The following is a 19,460-nucleotide window of genomic DNA, read 5'->3' on the forward strand; positions in this document are numbered from 1 at the left end:
TGGGGCAAACAAAGCTTCTCTTGTAGGCTCTCACTTCTTGCTCACTCAGCCTCTCACCTATGTGTGCGTCTCAATGTATGTTTGTACAGGAGTCACTCTCATGAGACCAATATTGCATGGGTACAGTTTAATGAGCTCGACTACCGTTAGCATTGGCAGTAAAAATGGTGCTCAGCTTAGTCATGTCAACAAGTATGTACCATAACTTGTTCTGAGTTGCTATGGATGGCCTTCTAACAGGCGTCGTGCCAGGTATCAGGAAACTAACTTCAGTATTTTTTTTGGCTGAACACCTGCCTCGTCTCTGAACTTCCTGTTCTCTACCTACTCTGTAACATTTCCTTTGCTGCCAAGAGATCACTGCCAGCAGTCCAAAAGGGCTAGTTTAGTCATGGCATTGTCCATCACGTGCTTTTGTACTAGGAAACTGTAAAATGGCAACTTGTTTAAATATATCAATGTAATATTCACTATAATGGAATATAATTTAAATTATAATAGGTCTAGGTTTATTAAAATATTTTGATAACCCCTTTTAGTTTTAATAGATTATTTTCCAAACAAACTTCTGTGACAGTATGCTTATATTTTGGATCACCTAAGTTAAACAGTCTTTTGATATTTCTCTATCTTTCCTAAATATTCAAATGTTATCAGGTAAAAAATAATTGTGATTATAGGGGGTTTTATAAGATTTTTGTTTAAATCAGTTTTGAGAATGAGAAAACAGAACCACATTTTAAAACCGTAGTGGAAAACCAATTGTGTTGAAGGACGAGCAGACTCCACAGAATACATTTTCATGTAGTATCTTCAAAGAAAAATAAAATAGATATTTAACACTTCTAATCTTCTACAAATCAGAAAACAAAGCTGATTCTAAAAGTTATTAAAATAGCTTTTGTTTTATTCTTTGTAATGAATACGTTGTACTCTGCTTTGAAAGCTGATTCTCAGTAGCTCAAACAGAGTAGTGATCAATTAAATCATGTTTTCTATTAATTTTTCTGGCTCAGCAGATCTCAAGATAAAGGAAGTGGTAAAAAATTAGCAATTGAATGGATACCAGACATGGAATCTTACAGTGATTTCATGTTGCTAAGCATTATTTGAATGGCAAAGAAACTTAGATGCTGTAAAATCTATTCTGCTATTGCTGCCAAGATTCTGATAATTCTGCACAAATGGCAAAGGCCATTTTGGACATATTTCTCAAGCCAAATTCAAACATACTCATCAATTGGGGGTTGAGAGGAAAAAAGTAACAGAAACAAACGTTTTTGTAAGGCAAGTGAATGTGGAAATTTAGTTGGAAACAGAGGTGTATGGTCACATTTCCATGATACTAAAATATCTCAAGTATAGAATCATAGAATGGTTTTGGTTGAAAGGCACCTCAAAGATTATCTAGTTCCAACCCCTCTGCCATGGGCAGATCAGCTTGCCCAAAGCCTCATCCAACTTGGCCTATCACTTCCAGTCTTGGGGCTTCCACAACCTCTGTGGGCCATTGTGCCAGGGCTTCACCACCCTCATAGTAAATAATTTCTTCCTAAAGTCTAATCTAAACCGACGCTCTTTCAGCTTGGAGCCATTGCCCCCTGTCCTATCACTATGATGAACGGTTCCTATCTTGCTTTCCTGTAGGACCCCTTTAAGTACTGGTGGGCATAATTAGGTCTCCTCAGAGCTTTCTCTTCTCCAGGTTGAACAAGCCCAACTATCTCAGCCTGTCTTTATAGGAGAGGTGCTTCAGCCCCCTGATCATCTTTGGGGCCATCCTCTGGACTCACTCCAACAGTTCCATGTCTTTCCTCTACTGGGGGACCCCAGAGCTGGATGCAGTACTACAGGTGGGGGGGTCTCATGAGAGCAGAGTAGTCAAATACTGAGTTGACAGTGGGAAAACTCCAAAACTGAGTGGATGTGCAACAAGTAGCAGATGATCTTCACCACAGACAAATGTGAAGTAATCAATATTTTGGAGAAAGAGTCTATACTACACTCATGTGATACTGAGTTTGCAAATGGCAGTTACAGCTCAAGAAACGAATCCTGGCATTATCATTGAGAGTGCTTTCAGGCCCGTTGTAGAAACAGTCAAAAAAGCCATAAAAATTTGTGCAGCATTAGTTAAAGTATTGAGAACAAAACACCAAAGTGTTTTCTTGCCCTTGGACGTTGTGAGGATGCTTGTGTTGTGTAGAATCATGGAATGTTTGGGGTTGGAAAAGACCACAACCCACCCCCCTCCCCCCCCTCCCCCCGGCAGGGGCAGGAACACTCTTCCCCAGGTCATATTTTCCAAGCTCCATCCAACCTGACCTTAAACACTGCATGTTGATTTGCTCTCTGTGTGTCAAAAGTTGATGGATATACGGAAAGTACAGATGGAGAAAGACACCTAAAATGAGCTAGGGTTTGGGGCAGCTGCATTGTGAGGAAAGACTTAAGACAGGGTATTTTCAATCTAGAGTGAAGTCTCAGGAGGGATATACCTGAAGTTTACAAAATCGAAGTGGTGGGTAATCTGAATGTGGAATGACATGTTATTCACCTGATTCTTCAATATCAGAAAGGTTATCTGTTGAAACTGTAAAATTAATTTAAAAACTACTTTATTGAGTATCTGAGGTTTGTTGACCACAGAAGGTCATGGATGAACAAAACCCAAACAGTAGGACTCAGCCCTATAAAATCCTTAATCTAATGATAGTGGATTCTGGGAGATGGAGATGAACAGACCATGGAAAGTGGCCAGTCTTCTGTGTTCCCCTTAATTACCATCGCCTGATAGCAAGGTTGGTGGCAATCTATGGGGCTGGCTTTTCTGGTACACTACAACATTTTTCATAGTCTGATGCACCTGTTAGATTGAGAGGGATGGGAGGGTAGACACTATACAGTATTTCTTTGTCATTGTTCCTGAGGCTGCAGTGTTAAACAGTCTACTATTTATTCTGTATGATAACGTAATGTGATCACTGCGCTGATAAAGACGACTGTAAACTCAAAATATTTCCTTTAACCACATGGTTGATTGATTTAAAAAGGGAAGGCTGATATATAATTCTGAGAGTTTCAACATGTTAATTTGGTTCTCATAAACAATTAGGAATAAATATTAAACTGTGCAGTAAGAACTCTGAAACAGATCAAACCCATGAAAATGTGTAAATAACTTGAATTGATTGTAGGTTCAATAGATACTAAAATTGTTCTTAGTTGTAATAATGCTCTTGGACCATAAAAGGACAACTTTATTAGAAACAGAGAGGAAAACAAACCAAATCTCTAACCCACTTGAGGAACCTGTACTGTTCTTCAGTAAAAATAAGCTGGGGTTTAAGTTTTAAAAGGTCAGATGCTGATCCCAGTCAAAGCAGAGACTTAAAAATGGCTTTGAATCTCATTCCTTTGGTATTGAAGATCAAGAGGTTATGCTTGAGTTGTGCTTGTGTAGGATGTTATCATTCATTTGCTTTTAGCAGAGAGTTTCAAAGCTGTAGAAGTTTGAATTCAGTGTTTAATGTCTCTGTATTTTGCAGTTTAATCCATCCAACGAAGAATTAGGTAAGAAGGTAATTTTAGCACATCTAGTCATTTTATCTTACTCCAAACTTTGGAATAGACCAGGCGGTTGAATAAAGTGAAACTTGATGGAAAGTCTGATACACTGATAGTTAGCAAATGGGGATTTTAATTGAGTTTTTGTTAGCATTTTGCTGCAAGTGACATGTTTTGGAGAAATTTGACTTTGTACTCTGGAACAGTGCTACAACAAAAGGGAGACTTTGGGGGCTAGGGCAATTTAACATCCTCGAATAAATGCTACTAACCACAGACAAAAAAGGCGGGGGACAGGACGGGACACGACCACGACGACACACACCCTGCTTGTTTCATCATCTTCATATTTAAACACTCATTTGAATACAAAAATCTGAAGTGCACCATTCTGCCTTTTTGTCCACTGAGATATATCAGGGTCTGCATGCCTGTGTGGAGCGATGATGCTGGGACACTCGAGTTTAAGGAAACTTAAAGAGGGAATGGCTCACCATCAGGGCCCTTCTGTGCACTCATGGTGGTGGCAAGTTCCAGGGCTGCGGTGGCAATCTGGTGCTGTGCCCTCACTCCCACTCAGGAACGCATGGGCCAGGCTGAGCCAGTCAAGGGTATATGTGTCAGGAGGAGAAGCAACATCTCACATAGGAGCTTGATAAGGTGAAGACTCATCAATGAGGTTGTCAACAGACTTGTAGCAGTGGTGCTGTGGTATTCGTAGTTTCCAGCTCTGTTAAAAATTTCTTGTGGAATTTTTGAGAACAGATTGCTCAGGAATTAGGTTCCTTCAGTGTTTCAGAAGTAATCAGTGTGGGTTTTTTTTTTTTTATTCATCACAATCTGACATTTTTTAAAATTGAGTTCTGTTGAATGGAAGAGAAATTTTCATTATTTTAGCTGCAAATAGATTTGCACTTTTAATGAGTTTGAACTTGCAGACTGTCTGTTCAGATCTCTACTCAAGCAAGTTTGAAGTAATTATGGAAAGAATGACAGACCAAAGGCTGTTTATCAGAATGTATTAAAATTCTTTTCTGCATATAAAAACATAGGCTTTTGTTCTAAATAAAAAAGTTGTTATGAAGTAAATATTTAAAAAATAGTTTTCATACTTTACTTTCGTTATTTTTCTTTTACCATAACACACTAGCTACCAGTCATTGGTTTCCTTCACCTGAATGCTCAGTTTATTGAAGGCTGTTATTAGCTTCTCATTGCAATTTAAAAGCTGGCTTAGGATGAAGAGATTTCATGACAGTTAAGTCAATAAATATATTTTTTCTTTCCAACATAAAATTGGTTACATATTGAATTTTCTGTACTTTCTTTTTTGACGGTTCCAATTTCTTACAGTAAATTACTAGAAAAGAATCACTCTGGTATATGTTTGCATTGTGTTTACAAATAGCATAGCTAAACTTTTTGCTGTTTAATATTTATATCTGACTTTTTCTAAAGTTTCTGTGAACTTTTTCTATTATTTTATTTACAGTTCCTTACCCAAGTGAAGCATGTTTGCACATTCTTTAGAGAAAGAAAGAAAGAAAGTTCATTCTGTCTTAGTAAATATTTTATCTAAATTGCCAAGTTACTATTTTGCTGGCTTCTTAAATTCTTGATAACAGCTACTAAATGCTCTAATTCCTAATCTTAGAAATACCATAAATATAAAATCAACAGCTGAATGTTTAAAAAAAAAAAAAAGGCACCAATATATTATTGGAAATGCAAGTGGGAATGTGAGTCACAAGTGCAGATCTGTCCTACTCCTGTGATTGCATATTTTCTATCTCTAGCTGACACTTCCCAAATAAGGCCAGAATCACTTGTGTGCAGGTACAAACTGTAAACATCTAATGTGTTTCAAAAACTATTTACGGGTTGCTATGGTATTGGTGCCACATTGTTGATTATGGAGAAAACACACTAACAGCAATATGCATTTCATGTGGTAACTGTAAATGAAAAAAAGAAAAGCTTACATGAAATGGGCCATGAACGTTTATGTGCCAGTTAACTGTTATAACTAAGGAGTAATGATAGCAAAATATGTACCCAGGGTATTTTGTAGACTACTGTAAGAATTTGTTGTTTTTTCAGTCTAATAGGAAAACCAGTCCTTCTGAAATACCTTATATACAGAATGTTGTTAGGAAGAAAAATTATTTTCATTTACTATTTAATTTTAAATACTGAATACTAATACATTCGCTTTCAGAAGTATAATGTATATAAAATTCATATAAGCAGTTGTACAGAGCAGTTGACCAAGTGGCCTTATGAAATTAGGAACAGACACAGAAAGCTGCTGGTTTTCAATGTGGAAAACAAAGTAATTTGCCTGAGAACAGCAGTCATGCAGAAGACCAAACCTTACATAGGAAATTCTTCACTTTTTCGCTGTAGTTTAAGAATTTTCCATCAAAAAAAGAATGGGTTATGTTTCAGGGTTAATAAAATAAACCATTTCCTAATAGAGATGCAGTTCAAAAACTCTTTGAGAACTTAGACTGGTTTAAAAGCATGCAGATCTGCGCTGGAGGTGGATGTGTTTGTCTTTGCAGGACTACCTGCTGAAATGACATCTTATTCTTCTATCGCCCTCTTATCCAGTAAGATGTACTACCAATTGCTTTCTCAACAGCTTCTTGTCCATGTCTGAGTCAACTGGTGGCTTGTGCTCCTCATTCCAGTTTGTTTAGGCTCAGATTTGGAAACCCATGCTCGCTTAATAACAATTTACCGTTAATTTGTCACCGCTGCCATGGATTTAAACACCTAGAAATTACATGTATCTGTTGTTCCCAGTATAATTATGGTGGTAGAAATCAGCTAGTTCAAAAGGTGCAATCAGTCATTGAGTTAATTTTTTTTATTTGATTAGCTGGCTCAGCTAATATAGAGTGTGCTTTATTTTTGTGGCTTGCATAATATGATACTTGTCATGCAGAATGTTATTTATAGTAGAAGTAGTGTTCTAGCAGGCCAAGAACAAACTGTAAAGTAAATGATGAAGTGTACCTGCATCTCCCGTTAATTGCAATGGGCTTTTAAATTGCTATACTACATTCTGTTCCTGACTAGGATAAGGAAGTAGAACCTTAATTTTACGGAACACTTTTTATGTTTGAATTCTGAAATCTTTCTGAGTGTGAGCATATATTTATCTATATCTAAAAAGTATATCTATATTCTTGGAAAGTCTGAGGTTGAAAACATCCCACATTGCTCAAATAATAAAACTCAGTCCTACCGATCAACATTTAAATTAGTCATCAAAGTAAAATTCTTTACTTCATGACTAGGAAAAGTTCTAAGTGTTTTAAGACTTACAGCTGAATTCATAAGGGTGATAAAACTGACAGTATACTTAAGATGAAAAAGGAATCTTGCCAATTGCTATCTCTGCTAGGAGACAAGAAATCTTTTTGATTTCTCATTCAAAATACTATACAGCTCAATAATTTTGCTCTCAGGTGCATTGAGTTGAACACTATTCCTTCTCTGTGCCAGAATTAGCATATTTAAAGTTGAGTTTTTCTCAGGTTTATCCTTAGGGTACCATCACATAATGCCTCTATTGAGCTATGTGCTTTACAAATGAGTAGTAGTGATAGGAAAACAAAACAAAGCAAAAATCTATTGCTCAGAGCTGAGGTCCTGGGAAGTCTGGTCAGGTTGAGGGACAGAGGTTTGGTTGTGTGGTTCACAGCATAGCGCTGGATGACTGATTCCCAGACCTCTATGTAGTCAAGGCAGAGGGGGACACCGCCTCAGAAAGATTTGAAGTTGTCCTTCTGCTTTTAAGATTACAGGGAACTAGTTTTCCTTCAGTCTTATAGTTACTGATCTCAGCATAAATAATCATTTGCCTCAGTTGCACGAAAGTAAATGTTTTTGTTGATTGTTTTTAATCTGTTTTGGCTTGACAGCACTGAAAAAAATGGAATGCTTTCAAGTTGGTTCTTCTCTCTATGTTCTATACAACCAAAATGTGTAATTCTGTATGCATCAGGAAGGTCCAGAATGTCCAGCTGCTTAACAAGACCTCATAAGAGATTTCAGAGCTGTAGTATGCAGGCACAAGAACTATTTGGAGTCCAGCAGGATCAGGACTTTTCACTGACATTGCTTGCATTTCCAGAAATCCTGGAGAAAAATAGTCCCTGAGAACAGTCATGCAGGTTTCCATAACAAAATAAAAAGACAAAAGCAGGAAAGTGGGGCTATTAATTGGTTTCTTTTGCTATTTACGGTGCTCACATTTTAATGTATTAGTATAAATGTTAAGTATATGTGTGTATATGTATGTATACCTTTATACACATTTGTCTATATATGCATGTGTGTGTACATACATATATCAAGTTTTGGAGGATTTGCTCATTTTTACAGTAAATATTTTTTCTTTCTTTTCTTTAAAGAACAATTTGGCACCAGTGTCTTGTGTTTGTTTAATCTCTAGGCAGTTACTGCAGAGTAATTTGTTTATAAGCTTAAAAAATAGCAGTAGTGGGCTCATATGTCTAGTAAATATTAGAATATACTGTGTTAAGAACAAAAGCAAATAAATCTGTTTGCTGATTTAGAAATCCATTCTAGATCTGAAGCAGGAACCTGATCTAGAGATTTTGAGATCTTGTTCAGGGTAGCAGAAATTTACTGCCTCCCTGAAGACCTCCTTCCCTGGTACACCCTCAAGTAGTTATTCATTATTGATTTTTTTTCATGTAGATGGGGATGAAGTTGCAATAAAAAGTCCAAGGCTAAACAAGAGAGACCTCAGGGCTTTGGGATGACTGCTTAAGTGATCAGGAGAACTAGTGATGTGCTCCGTCCTTCCAGCTGCAGAGAATGATGAGGGAAGCCACGAGAAGGCTGACAGGTTCCATGATGGCTCTGTTACTGGTGTCCCTGCAGAATTGGTCTCAAGTTGTGCCAGGGGAGGTTTATATTGGATATTAAGGAAAAATATTTACCAAAAGGGTTGTCAGTTCCTAGACCAGGCTGCCTGGAGGAATTTAAAAGATGTGGAGATGTGATGCTTAGGTAGAGAGTTTAGTGGTTGACTCGGCAGTGTTAGGTGTGTGATTGGACTCAGTGATCTTCAGGGTTTTCTCCAACCTGAATGATTCTATGACCCTTGATATAGTAAGATACAACTGTTACAGTAGGGTTCTCCTTTTCCCATCAATGCGTGCTTCCCAGTAAGCACCTATGAGCATCCTCCTGGTTTCTATCATGCTTTTTACTTTCTCAGAGATAACTAAATCCTGTATACCTGTACTGACGCAGACTTAGAGCATGCATCTCTTCACTATCTGGTTCTTGAACAGTAGATGACAAAAAAATTGTCCTGTGTGAGTGTAGATTTAAATTTATTGCTTAACCTAAAATTCTACAGTCCATCTGAAATGCTTGAGATGATATCAGCTGAGCCACGAAAAAAGCATTCCCCATTTAAGTCTGTACCTCCTTTTACTAATCTCCTTTACTTTGTATTTTTATTATGACTGAATGCATGATTTATTATTGGACTTCATAACACTTAGTACATTCTGCACTTGCTTTGCTGTATATATAATTTTTTTCAGCCGTAATCACTGCAAATCCATTTCCTGAAAACCTATTAAGAATATTTATAATTCACAACCAATATTTCAAGAACTTCTTACTGCCTTTTTGTTATCTAAATGCATCAAATTGACTCAGGAAATAAAATATCCACCACTTAATTGTGGATGGAGAATTTTAAATATCCCATTCATTATTATCACTGCTACATGCTTAAATAAATCCTACAAAGACATTAAACTTGAAGGTTAACAAAGAAATAATGTTTCGTATTTCAGAAATGGAGAGAACTTCTTTAATCTGTGCTGTAAAGAAAAAAAATAAACCTCCACCCTTGAAAGTGTCAGCTACTTATTCATAATTATTTGAAAACATCAATGCATAATACTGTTTCATGGGATTTTTCTTATCCAAGATATTCACCGCATTTATTGTTTGAAGTTGCTACTTTCTTAGGATTTTTTAACTACAAAAGAAAGGAGGATGGGTTTAGGGCAATAGTTGGACATAATTTCAAAAAGTGTTTGGTTCTGGTAAATCAAATGGAAACACTTCTCTTTTTCAAGAACACCTTTGTAATGATGTCTACTTACCTTGCTTTTGCTGTCCGGGAAAGACTGTCACATGCTTGGTGACTATCATACTTTTCAGGTCTCCTTAAGATGTGGCATGTTTAGTGCAGCCAGACTCAGAGATGTAGCAGCTTGATAGTGAAGACTAGCAAAGAGCATTGCGTTTGATACTTTTAGTTTTTAATCTACTGTTTTGGACAGCGGTCTGTAGGGCCTGTAGGGTGTTTATTCATCTAGTATAGCAGTGAAGGAAACACACTAAACACCAGGAAGGTTGAACGGCAGGTAAAGTGCATGCAAAAGTGTTGCTAGTTTGCAAGTTGTGTAAAATAATAGTTGAATTGTATGCTCCTGGTTTTATAAGAGTCAGTATTCCAAAAACATGATTCTTTCCATCCTCAAAAAATCTTAATCGACAAGATTTCTTGCTTATATAATGAAAACAGATGACTTTTTGCTGTGAAGTAAAATTTTATTCAGTTTATATGCTTATGCCCTATACTCAAATTTTTACTGCAGACCAAACCAGGCCTCTCTCATTTTATGCATGATGGTTATTTAAAAGGCATTTTTAGAAATCTTGCAGCTTTTCTCCCTTTGTTTTCCCTCTAACCAAATGCTTTTACTTAAAACATTAAGGGAGTTGTTTTCTTTCCCTGTCAGAAAATGTTTCAAATGCAGAAGAGTTGAAGTCACTTGAATGCTTTTATTATCAGGAAATTACAGTAAGGTGGGGAAAAAGCCATACAAGATTGTAATGGCTGAAAGTTAAATTTCATAGTACAGGGTGAAATGTTTTGTGGCTTTGGATGTACAAACTTGTATAAGATAGTTACTGTCTTTGAAACTTCTAAATTTCTGTTCTCTTTAAATAAAAACTTTCAATGTATAGTTTCTAAGCTGTTTTTCAGACTGTATGTGTGTACACGTGTGCAAGCAAGCCTGTCAAGCAACAACTGTTTTTTCTGTATTTCTTTCATTAGATGATGTGAAGCTGACACTTGTTATTGATTTATACTTGCCTGAAGCATATTCCAAATAGCTTCCATAAAGAGACATCTTTGCTAAAGTCAGACATCAGAAAACTTAATTTCCTAAAAAAAAAATTTAAAAAATTATAAATAAATAATAGTGTAGTTTAAAGTAGATGTCATTCCATGTGACTTCTGAGTATTCTATGGGCAACTATGGGAAACCAGCAAAAGTTAAAACCATTTTTGTTCTGCTTTAATACACTTTCACACTCAGAAATAATATAGTAATAATACTGGCCTTGATGATCCACTATAATATGAAGTTATGTTTCAAAAAATGCTAATACAATAACTTATTATGTATAATAAAAGACCTAACCTTGGAAATAATAATATTGATCTTGGGTTTACATATTTGCTTTAAACTCAAGTAACCTTGATAAATAAAAGCAACAACAAAAACGTGTTATTATTTAATAGGCTATTAATGATTGTTTAATTTTATTAATATTAATATTTAATCTTTCCTTACAGTAAAGATTCAGTGTATCCTATGTTGTTAATAAATTTAAGGGATAAATTACAAGTGATTTGGGTAAAACACTTTTTTTTTTTTCCCCCCTCTTCTCTTTCAGAAGAGATTCATTCATAATGTTCATCCCAAAGGGCTTGCCTTCTGCCAGTCCTCATTCCTGCCTCCCTGAATTTTTTTCTCATGTACCTCTTGATAACTTTGGAAGCTTAGGCACAAGAGTTCAGTTGTCCATATATTTATGCAGTTATGGTGAAGGTAGCCTTCTCTGACTTTAAACACCTGCAATGTAAATGCCTTAGTAATTTGATTTTCCTTTAATTAATAAAGGAAAAATGTCATATGGCAGAATTAACCTCTTCCTGTTGTAACGATTTAAGACGAATCTATGTGTCACACACTAGACATGCCAGTCGGTATTCCATTAAGAGAATCTGGTTGAGAAAATCAACAGCTGAGTTACAGAATCACAGAATCACAGAATCTTAGGGGTTGGAAGGGACCTCAAGAGATCATCGGGTCCAACCCCTCTGCCAAAGCAGGCTCCCTATCTCATATTACACAGATAGGCATCCAGACGAGACTTGAATATCTCCAGAGAAGGAGACTCAACCACCTCCTTGGGCAGCCTATTCCACTGCTCCGTCACCCTCACTGTGAAAAAGTTCTTCCGCATGTTGGTGCGGAACTTCCTATGCTCCAGCTTACAGCCATTGCCCCTAGTCCTGTCCCCACAGACCACTGAGAAGGGGCTGGCCAAATCCCCCTGCGTCCCAAGTCTAAGATATTTATAAACACTAATTAGGTCTCCCCTAAGCCTTCTTTTCTCCAGGCTGAACAGACCCAGCTTACTCAGCCTTTCCTCATATGGGAGATGTTCCAGGCCCCTAATCATCTTCGTGGCCCTTCTCTGGACTCTCTCCAGGAGATCCCTGTCTTTTTTATACCATGGAGCCCAGAACTGGACACAGTACTCCAGGTGGGGCCTGACCAACGCAGAGTAGAGGGGGAGGATCACTATGTTGTAGACATAAACAAAATAGGTACCTAAAGCTAGATGAGATAAATTCTTCTCTATTCCTTATTACAGACTAGAAATCTTATCTGTTTTTATGGATCTTGATTGGAATGCTTTGTATACAGTATGTTGCACAGACACCAAAATAACTATTTGTACAATATGTCAAAATGGATTTAAGTGTCAGTTTTTACAGACTCAGCTTTGTAAAATTTGGTGCTAGAACTCTCAGGTTTTGACACAGTGTTAGTTCATACAAAAATCTGATTGAATTATTAACAGTTTTAGTTCTGGTGTGCTTGTTTGGTCCCTACTGTATTTAATCTGGAAGCTGAATTTAATGCCATTGGAAATTATGACTTGAGTTGGTTTTTTTAAAGTGTGACGGTCTGATAATATTAAAAAACCTAAACCATTTGTTTTCTCTCATCTTTCTTTTTATATGGAATAAGCACTTCAACATTAAAAAAAGTATGGAAACATTAATTTCATGTTTTTATTACAGGTTAGAGGAAGAAAAGAATATTTTATCAGAATTTCAAGAGGACTTGAACAAGTTGATTTTATGGTTAGAGGAAGCAGACAGCATTATTGATACTCCCCTTCAACCAGGGAATGAAGACCAGTTAAGAGATTGCCATAGCAAAGTAAAGGTATTGTGAGTTTTATTTTCAATGTTTTTTTCCTTTATCTGTTCTACATTAAGGAACATTAAATGCTATATTCAGATAAGGCCTCTGCCATCAAGTACAACATTCATTTAACTATTTTTTTATACATCAAAGCAGTAGAATTTCAAAATCCAGGTACAAATATATACTGATCATGCTAAAATCAGAGAAGTAATGGAAAATGTACTGAAAGAAAAATACCCTTCCTGTCACTAGGTAATTAATCATTACAATTTTCATCTTCATTTCTTAATTCAGAACTTGACTATTATATCTCTAAAACATTTCTCTATAGGTGTCTCATTAACCTTTTATAATTTCTCACTTATGAAATTGTATGCAGTATTTCACGGGAGTGTCAAGAATCGCATGCATAATTATAAATGTCAACCGATTAAAGTATCGCTGCAAGATTTTCTAGACTAAAAAGCTAGGTGACTTTTTAAAAATGCTGTTTAAAAAACCCAACCAGTAGAATATTAAATGTTTGTTTTTAAATACTAGAATATTTCCAATAAGAAGTTAGAGCTTTTGGACTGTGATGCTACTAATAAATATATCAAATAGAAGTTGTTCAATGTAGTTTCTGAAATGCGTTCAATAGAATTACTGTACTTGCACAATAAAAAACTAAACTGTAGTTGGACGATGTATATTACTTACAGAATACTTGCCTAAAGGTTTCCTATCCTCCCTTGAGGATAAGGTCTAGTTTTCCTTTAAAGCAAGCAAAGTTGAACAAATTCAGCAAGTGATGGAATAGAACTTGAAAAAATCTGAAGGAAACTCATTGGAGTTTGTTCTACCCTTCTTTCAACAAAATCTGAAAAAATCTAAAAGATTCTGTAGTAAAGGTCTGTCACCAAGTTACTTTTAAAATAAAAATAGGATCAATAGCATTTGTGGAAATGAAGACTTAAGCATGTGTGGAGTTTGTCCCTCTGGCTGTTTAGTGTAAGATGCCAGCTAGGTGGACAGAGAATTTGTGAGGCTTCACCTCCATTGTTAAGTATATAAAAACTTGGACAAAGAAATATAAGGGGTGCTAAATGCATTGTAAAAGCTGTAGGCGTTAGTTACAGGTTTAAAGTCTAAATTGGTTGTTTAGAAACATGAAGGGTCCCAGTCCTCATTTACGCACAAATATTTCCCAATTGATGTGTTCCCAAGAAAAATGTAATCCAAGATATCTTATTTGTGTCTCATTTTTGCAGTCTACCTTGTTCTTTTGGAGTCACAAAAAGAGAACTATGCGGCAAATAATACTGCATTGCCTTGTAGAGAGGCTCATTTCATACCTACCTGTTTGTTTAAAAAAAAAAAAAAAAAATTAAGAACTTTATCTTTCAGTTGCATTATTCTTACTTGATCTATCAAATTACTTTGAAACATGTAAGCTTGCAGTAACTGCACACATGATGAACTGGTAGGTTTAGATGATACCTTGTGTCTTTTGGCTATACTTATTTGGGTTATTTTTATGAGCATTCTTCATTATGAGGTTAGGCTGTGGAGGGCTTTTCACCACATGCTGTCTGGGTGGCTGTGTTCACAGCATGGAATGTGTTAAAATCTTTCTTTAAAGTGTTTGGTCTTCATCATGTGACAAGATTATTGAAATTCATACACATGAGCTGGTGTGTGTCCAGAAGTGGAATTTATCATGCAATAATGATGAAGTTCCTGAGTAACCCCGTATTTTGGTATTTAAGTCTCTAAGCTTGATCCACTAATACAGTTTATTTCGGGGTGGGGGGGGAGGTGTTAGCCTTCTACATCCAGAAAGCATGGTCATTTTGTCTTGAATTGAGTTTATTTCTTCAGCTGATACACCAATCAATAAGGGTGAAGATGAGAGAACTGAAAATTCTACCACAGTTCATCTTAACTGCTGTATTTGTCTGTTCCAGTTAAGAGTTGAAGAGCTGCCGCCACACAAGGGAATACTGAAACGATTAAATGAAACTGGAGGAATAGCACTTGGAAGTGCATCGCTGAGCCCAGACAAAAAACATAAGCTTGAGAGTACACTGAAGGAATCTAACCGTCGCTTGTTAAAGGTTAGACATATTAGTGATATAACTGTGGTATAAAATTTTAATCTGCAGCAAATATTTGCATTATATATTTTCTGGTATGTATTATTTTTCTCTGTATGAAAAGACATTTGTATGCATAATGAACCTGAGGAAGAAAAATGTCTTCAATACACTGCTGCAAGAAACAACGACAGCAAACCAAGACCATTAGTGCCTGAAGTGATGATGTTGTATCCAAATAAACTCCTTGAATTACAGGTCTGCTGCTTAAGGGCAGAATACTGAGCTTTTTTTTTATTATTCTTTGCTTTTTTTCTTTGTCTTTATTTTTTCTTTTTGCTTTTTTTTTTTTTAGCCTGGTTGTTTTGCAGGTATTGCAAATATTCCAGCTTTTGTGAGTGTGGTCTTTGAGAGGCAGTAACAAGTAGCTGATTGCTTCAACGTAGGCGATACTTCTCAATTCTCTCTTCTTCCCAACCCCGAGGTGGCAGCTGCAAGCACTACTTCACCTTCCACCATGCTTCTTCCAGCCTTGAGCTTTGAGTTCTGGTTTCTGTGTAGCAGTACCACTTGTTTTGCTTTCTGGGATCTCTGTGCTGACGGAGGATTTTGTTGTATTTTATTGTTGAAGTAGCATATTTTTGTGTTGGAAAGTCCTGACAATGGATAGCAAATCTGATATAAAGAGGTATATAATTGGGTGGTCCCATATAGCAGAAATGATAAAAAGTGTTGCCCGAAGGACTATCACCCAAGGTATGGATTAACCTGATCAGAAAAAGTCAATCTAGAATCAGGTGAAGGACTTTCATTAAGACTGATAGCAAAATCATCATCTGGGAAATTAACCTGTGGTATGTATTTCCTAATGTTAACAGGATACCAGGTAAAAAGAAAGAGGTATTTGTTGTGTTTAACTCTGGGGGGAGGGATGAAAAGGGTGAGAAAATCTTCGGAATACCTTACTGAAAAGACAAGCTACAGTTTCTGCTCAAGAATACAACATACTGGGATTTTTTTGTTACTGTTTTTGTGAACACAGTTGAATTGCAAGTGCAGACTTTGGAAATAAACAGGAACTTATTTGTTGTGGGGCTTTCATTAGTTTCTTCCTAACAGAAACAGTCTATCAAGGTTCAGAATGTTAGCCAATGGCTCAGGCAAAAGTGGATAATAAATATTGATCACATTCAGGAACTCCAAGTTGAACACATAAATCATTATTTGGGTGCTTGGACAGAAGTATCTCTTTTTCTACAAATGAGTTTCTGAAATCAATGTATATATTCAAAAAAATTCAAGATCAAAAAAGTGTTGCTTACTAGCTGAAATAAGCATATACACAGCTGAATTTAGGCACCATGATTTGAATATCTGAGCTCTAGTTTTGAAAAGACAATGCTAGTTTTCAGGAAAAAATAAGTATTTTACATTTACTAAAATTACACAAACATACTTTAATGAAATCTGTAATTAGTCTCTGAATATAAGCTTCCACTGATTAGTCACATACCTTAAAATTTTGCATTTTCATTTTCTGCTTGCTAATGCAGAAATGTTCCAGATTTGCTTGTCACAGCCAGAGCAGCTGTGACTGCTGTTGAAGGTAGTTGGGTCCGGATGAAATATGGAGGACAAAGCTACTCTTTAGTGAATCATTCTCTCCACAAGTTTATGTCTCATAGATGTAAGTAATGTGTCTGGCAACATATTAGGTTTGGAATTTGCCACTTGAAAACTTCTATTTACTCCTAAAAGAGACTAAACCCAGAAAACTGAACTTCCATTTGTGATAGTTACCTAATCGCATTATTTTGATTTCAGTTATCCACCTATAGAGGTGTATAAAACCGAGTTCTTAGTTGAATCTAAAGAACATGAAAAATGCAATAGTTTTTTTTTAAACCAACAGAAACTGGCTTTGACAGTTACAAGATTCAAATGCATGCAAGTTCTATGTCATGTGCTCTTTCCCTATAGATTTTATATTTCCTATATGATTTTGACAGATGTTTAAAAAGAAAAAGTTAAAAGCTCATTTTTTTTATTTCTAGCATTGGATTTTTCCAATTAAACTGAAGGGAAGGTATCTTTTTCCTTTATGTATTTGTTTTTCTTTTATTCACAATTTATATAGGAAGCCTCATAGATAACATAGAAAGAAAGTCTCCAGGCCTGAGAGAGGTATATTTGTTGCCTTTCTTCCTTTATAGATCCATAACCAATGAAAAAAAACCCCACAAAGATTTTTACCAAGAGCCAAACCTCACAGCTCCGGTAATCTTATCAGGTTAACTTCTCTAGGTCACCTGAGGATGGTTCTGTAGTTAGTTGTTTGGAAGAATATATATTGTGTGTGTGTGTGTGTGTTCTTCAAAGCACAGTGGACAAACATCACAGAGAGATCTCTGGGGCTTTTCTGTCTCTCCATCTCCTTCCAAACTGTGTTGTATACTGGAATCCTTTGTATCTAGCTGTTTGTTTTGTTTTCTGGCATCTCTGCTAGAAGAAACGAATGTGCAACAGTCAACCATTTCTGATTATCTCATATTGCAGGGTGATATTATTTTCAAAATACAATCCATACATGATAGTTACATAAAAAATGTAGGGTAGGTCTTTACCTGGCATCCTCTAGAGTATTGGTTTACTACAGAGAAGCTGTGACAATTTACACCAGCTGAGAATGTAGCCAAATATCTCCTAAGGTTATGACAAATTTTTGCTTTGCCTTGATCTGCCAAGCAAGGGAATGGGGGACAACACCTGCGAGTCTTAACCTTCAAGGTGACATATTTGAAATAAGTCATGTTCAAACCTTCTTTACAGTCACAGAAACTGTTGCCCTACAGCAATGGAAATAAGCCGAGAAAAGAAATTGAGTATGAAAGGAATTGCAGTCACATAAAAGAAGCTTGTTTTTTTTATTCTTTCTTTTGCTTCAGTATTGTCTTTGCTTTTGGGTGTTTATATCACGTGCTGATGACCTTGAGAATAGATATATGAAGAGTTTTTCTTTCTCTGGATAGCAATAATTTTAAAATGACATTTCTTCAGACAACTTTATTGAATAGTGATTCCAATGGGCTGCTACTTGAGACATAGTTTAAGCAGAGAATGAAGATTAAAGCCCACATTTGAAAGCATGACTTTTAAATTCTAGCCTGGTTTTATTTATTATACCCTCTCCAAAGCCAGTATTTCTTGAAAAAAATGAAAATAAAACTATCTTTGTGAAGTTTTAATAGTATGAAAAATGAAGTGTTTTATAACCATTTTTATACCTTCATATCAAGAATTTTTCATTTATTTTCAAAGCTCCAAGTATCTTCTGCTGTGATAGCCAAGGAAGCTAACCACCTAGTGCTTCAAAGCATACAAAAGGGGTACTAGGCACTGGAGTTTGTGATGAATTCAGTCCTTGTCATATACCACCTGCCAGGGCATATAACAGATCTGTAATGGGTTTCTTACCTTTTACTGTGCCGTAAATGGATTGATAGATTAGGTCTGAGACCAGTGAACCATGGAATCAGAGGTTTGCTGGAAGGAGTTTATTAGTCTTTAATATTATTCTTGGTCCGATGTCAGCCAAGAGGGATGAGGTAGATTATCTGAAAGTAAGCTGGATGCCAAAATCAGCATTCTCCTCATTTATCCACCTTAGTCCTCACAACATCTACTGTATGTATTATGAAGGTTATTATAAGTGTCTGATGGAGACATTTTGTTTTGCTGCCTTTTAATTTGTCTGCTACTATTAGAACTAATTACTAGACACTGAAGAGACTATTTCACTGTTTACTGCCACAGCAAATCAATTTGTTGTGCTATATGGACAAAAAAAAAAAATAAAAAAAATTTGGCATGACATGGCTATAATTCGTGAACATTTTCTGTACCACCAGGAAAAGTATAGGTCATAGCTTGGTTGATCAAGTGTAGAGAAAAACAGATGGGCCCAGAAAGTGCAGAAAGACAAAGTCATAACAAGGTTATGGTTCATTTATTGTAACTTGCCTTGAGTTGTAATTACTCATAGATTACCTGATGATATCAAATTTCCAGCATGTCAGTGCAACTTAGTTTAAGTTCATGGTTGAAACTACTACAATTGCTGCTATTAGAATTTGTGGGATGGAGGGGGAAAGATCTTGGAAAATAAATGCTATAGTTTGATTTCTATGCTTTCAATTTAAAACTAGAATTATATTCCTAGAATTTTGAGGATGAAAAGGCTGGTCTTTTCCTGAATTTACTTTCAATTAATTAAATGAAGCAATTCCCTTACATGTAATAAAGTATTATGGTATGCTAAATTCCCTAGGACAGCTTTTCATAGAATGCTAATTAGCTGTCGTCCACTTTCACGTTATCAGCCCTACTGACAAATGGTCTCACATATAGCAAAACGAAGCTGTCCTTCCTGTTTAATTGTACAGCTATGAGGCTGCCACAAGCTCTAAGAAACTAGTATATATATGTTTCATTCCTTTTTATTTGTGTATTACTA

At 36.0% G+C, this 19,460-nt stretch overlaps 1 protein-coding gene across 4 annotated transcripts in view; it reads left to right on the forward strand.

Annotated features, from left to right (window-relative positions):
- DMD (dystrophin) overlaps nt 1–19,460 on the forward strand; it is a gene marked incomplete at its 5' end in the record, with an annotated part of 1,290,802 nt that overhangs the window by 859,099 nt on the left and 412,243 nt on the right. For all 4 annotated transcript variants that reach the window (XM_084279200.1, XM_084279202.1, XM_084279199.1 and 1 more), the window contains 2 exons: nt 12,743–12,890; nt 14,819–14,968. In XM_084279200.1, the coding sequence (XP_084135326.1) occupies nt 12,743–12,890; nt 14,819–14,968 (298 nt within the window). The remainder of the gene's footprint in view (nt 1–12,742; nt 12,891–14,818; nt 14,969–19,460) is intronic.

The sequence above is a fragment of the Gallinula chloropus genome (assembly GCF_964237585.1).
Source record: "Gallinula chloropus genome assembly, chromosome: 1".
Lineage (NCBI taxonomy): Eukaryota > Metazoa > Chordata > Aves > Gruiformes > Rallidae > Gallinula > Gallinula chloropus.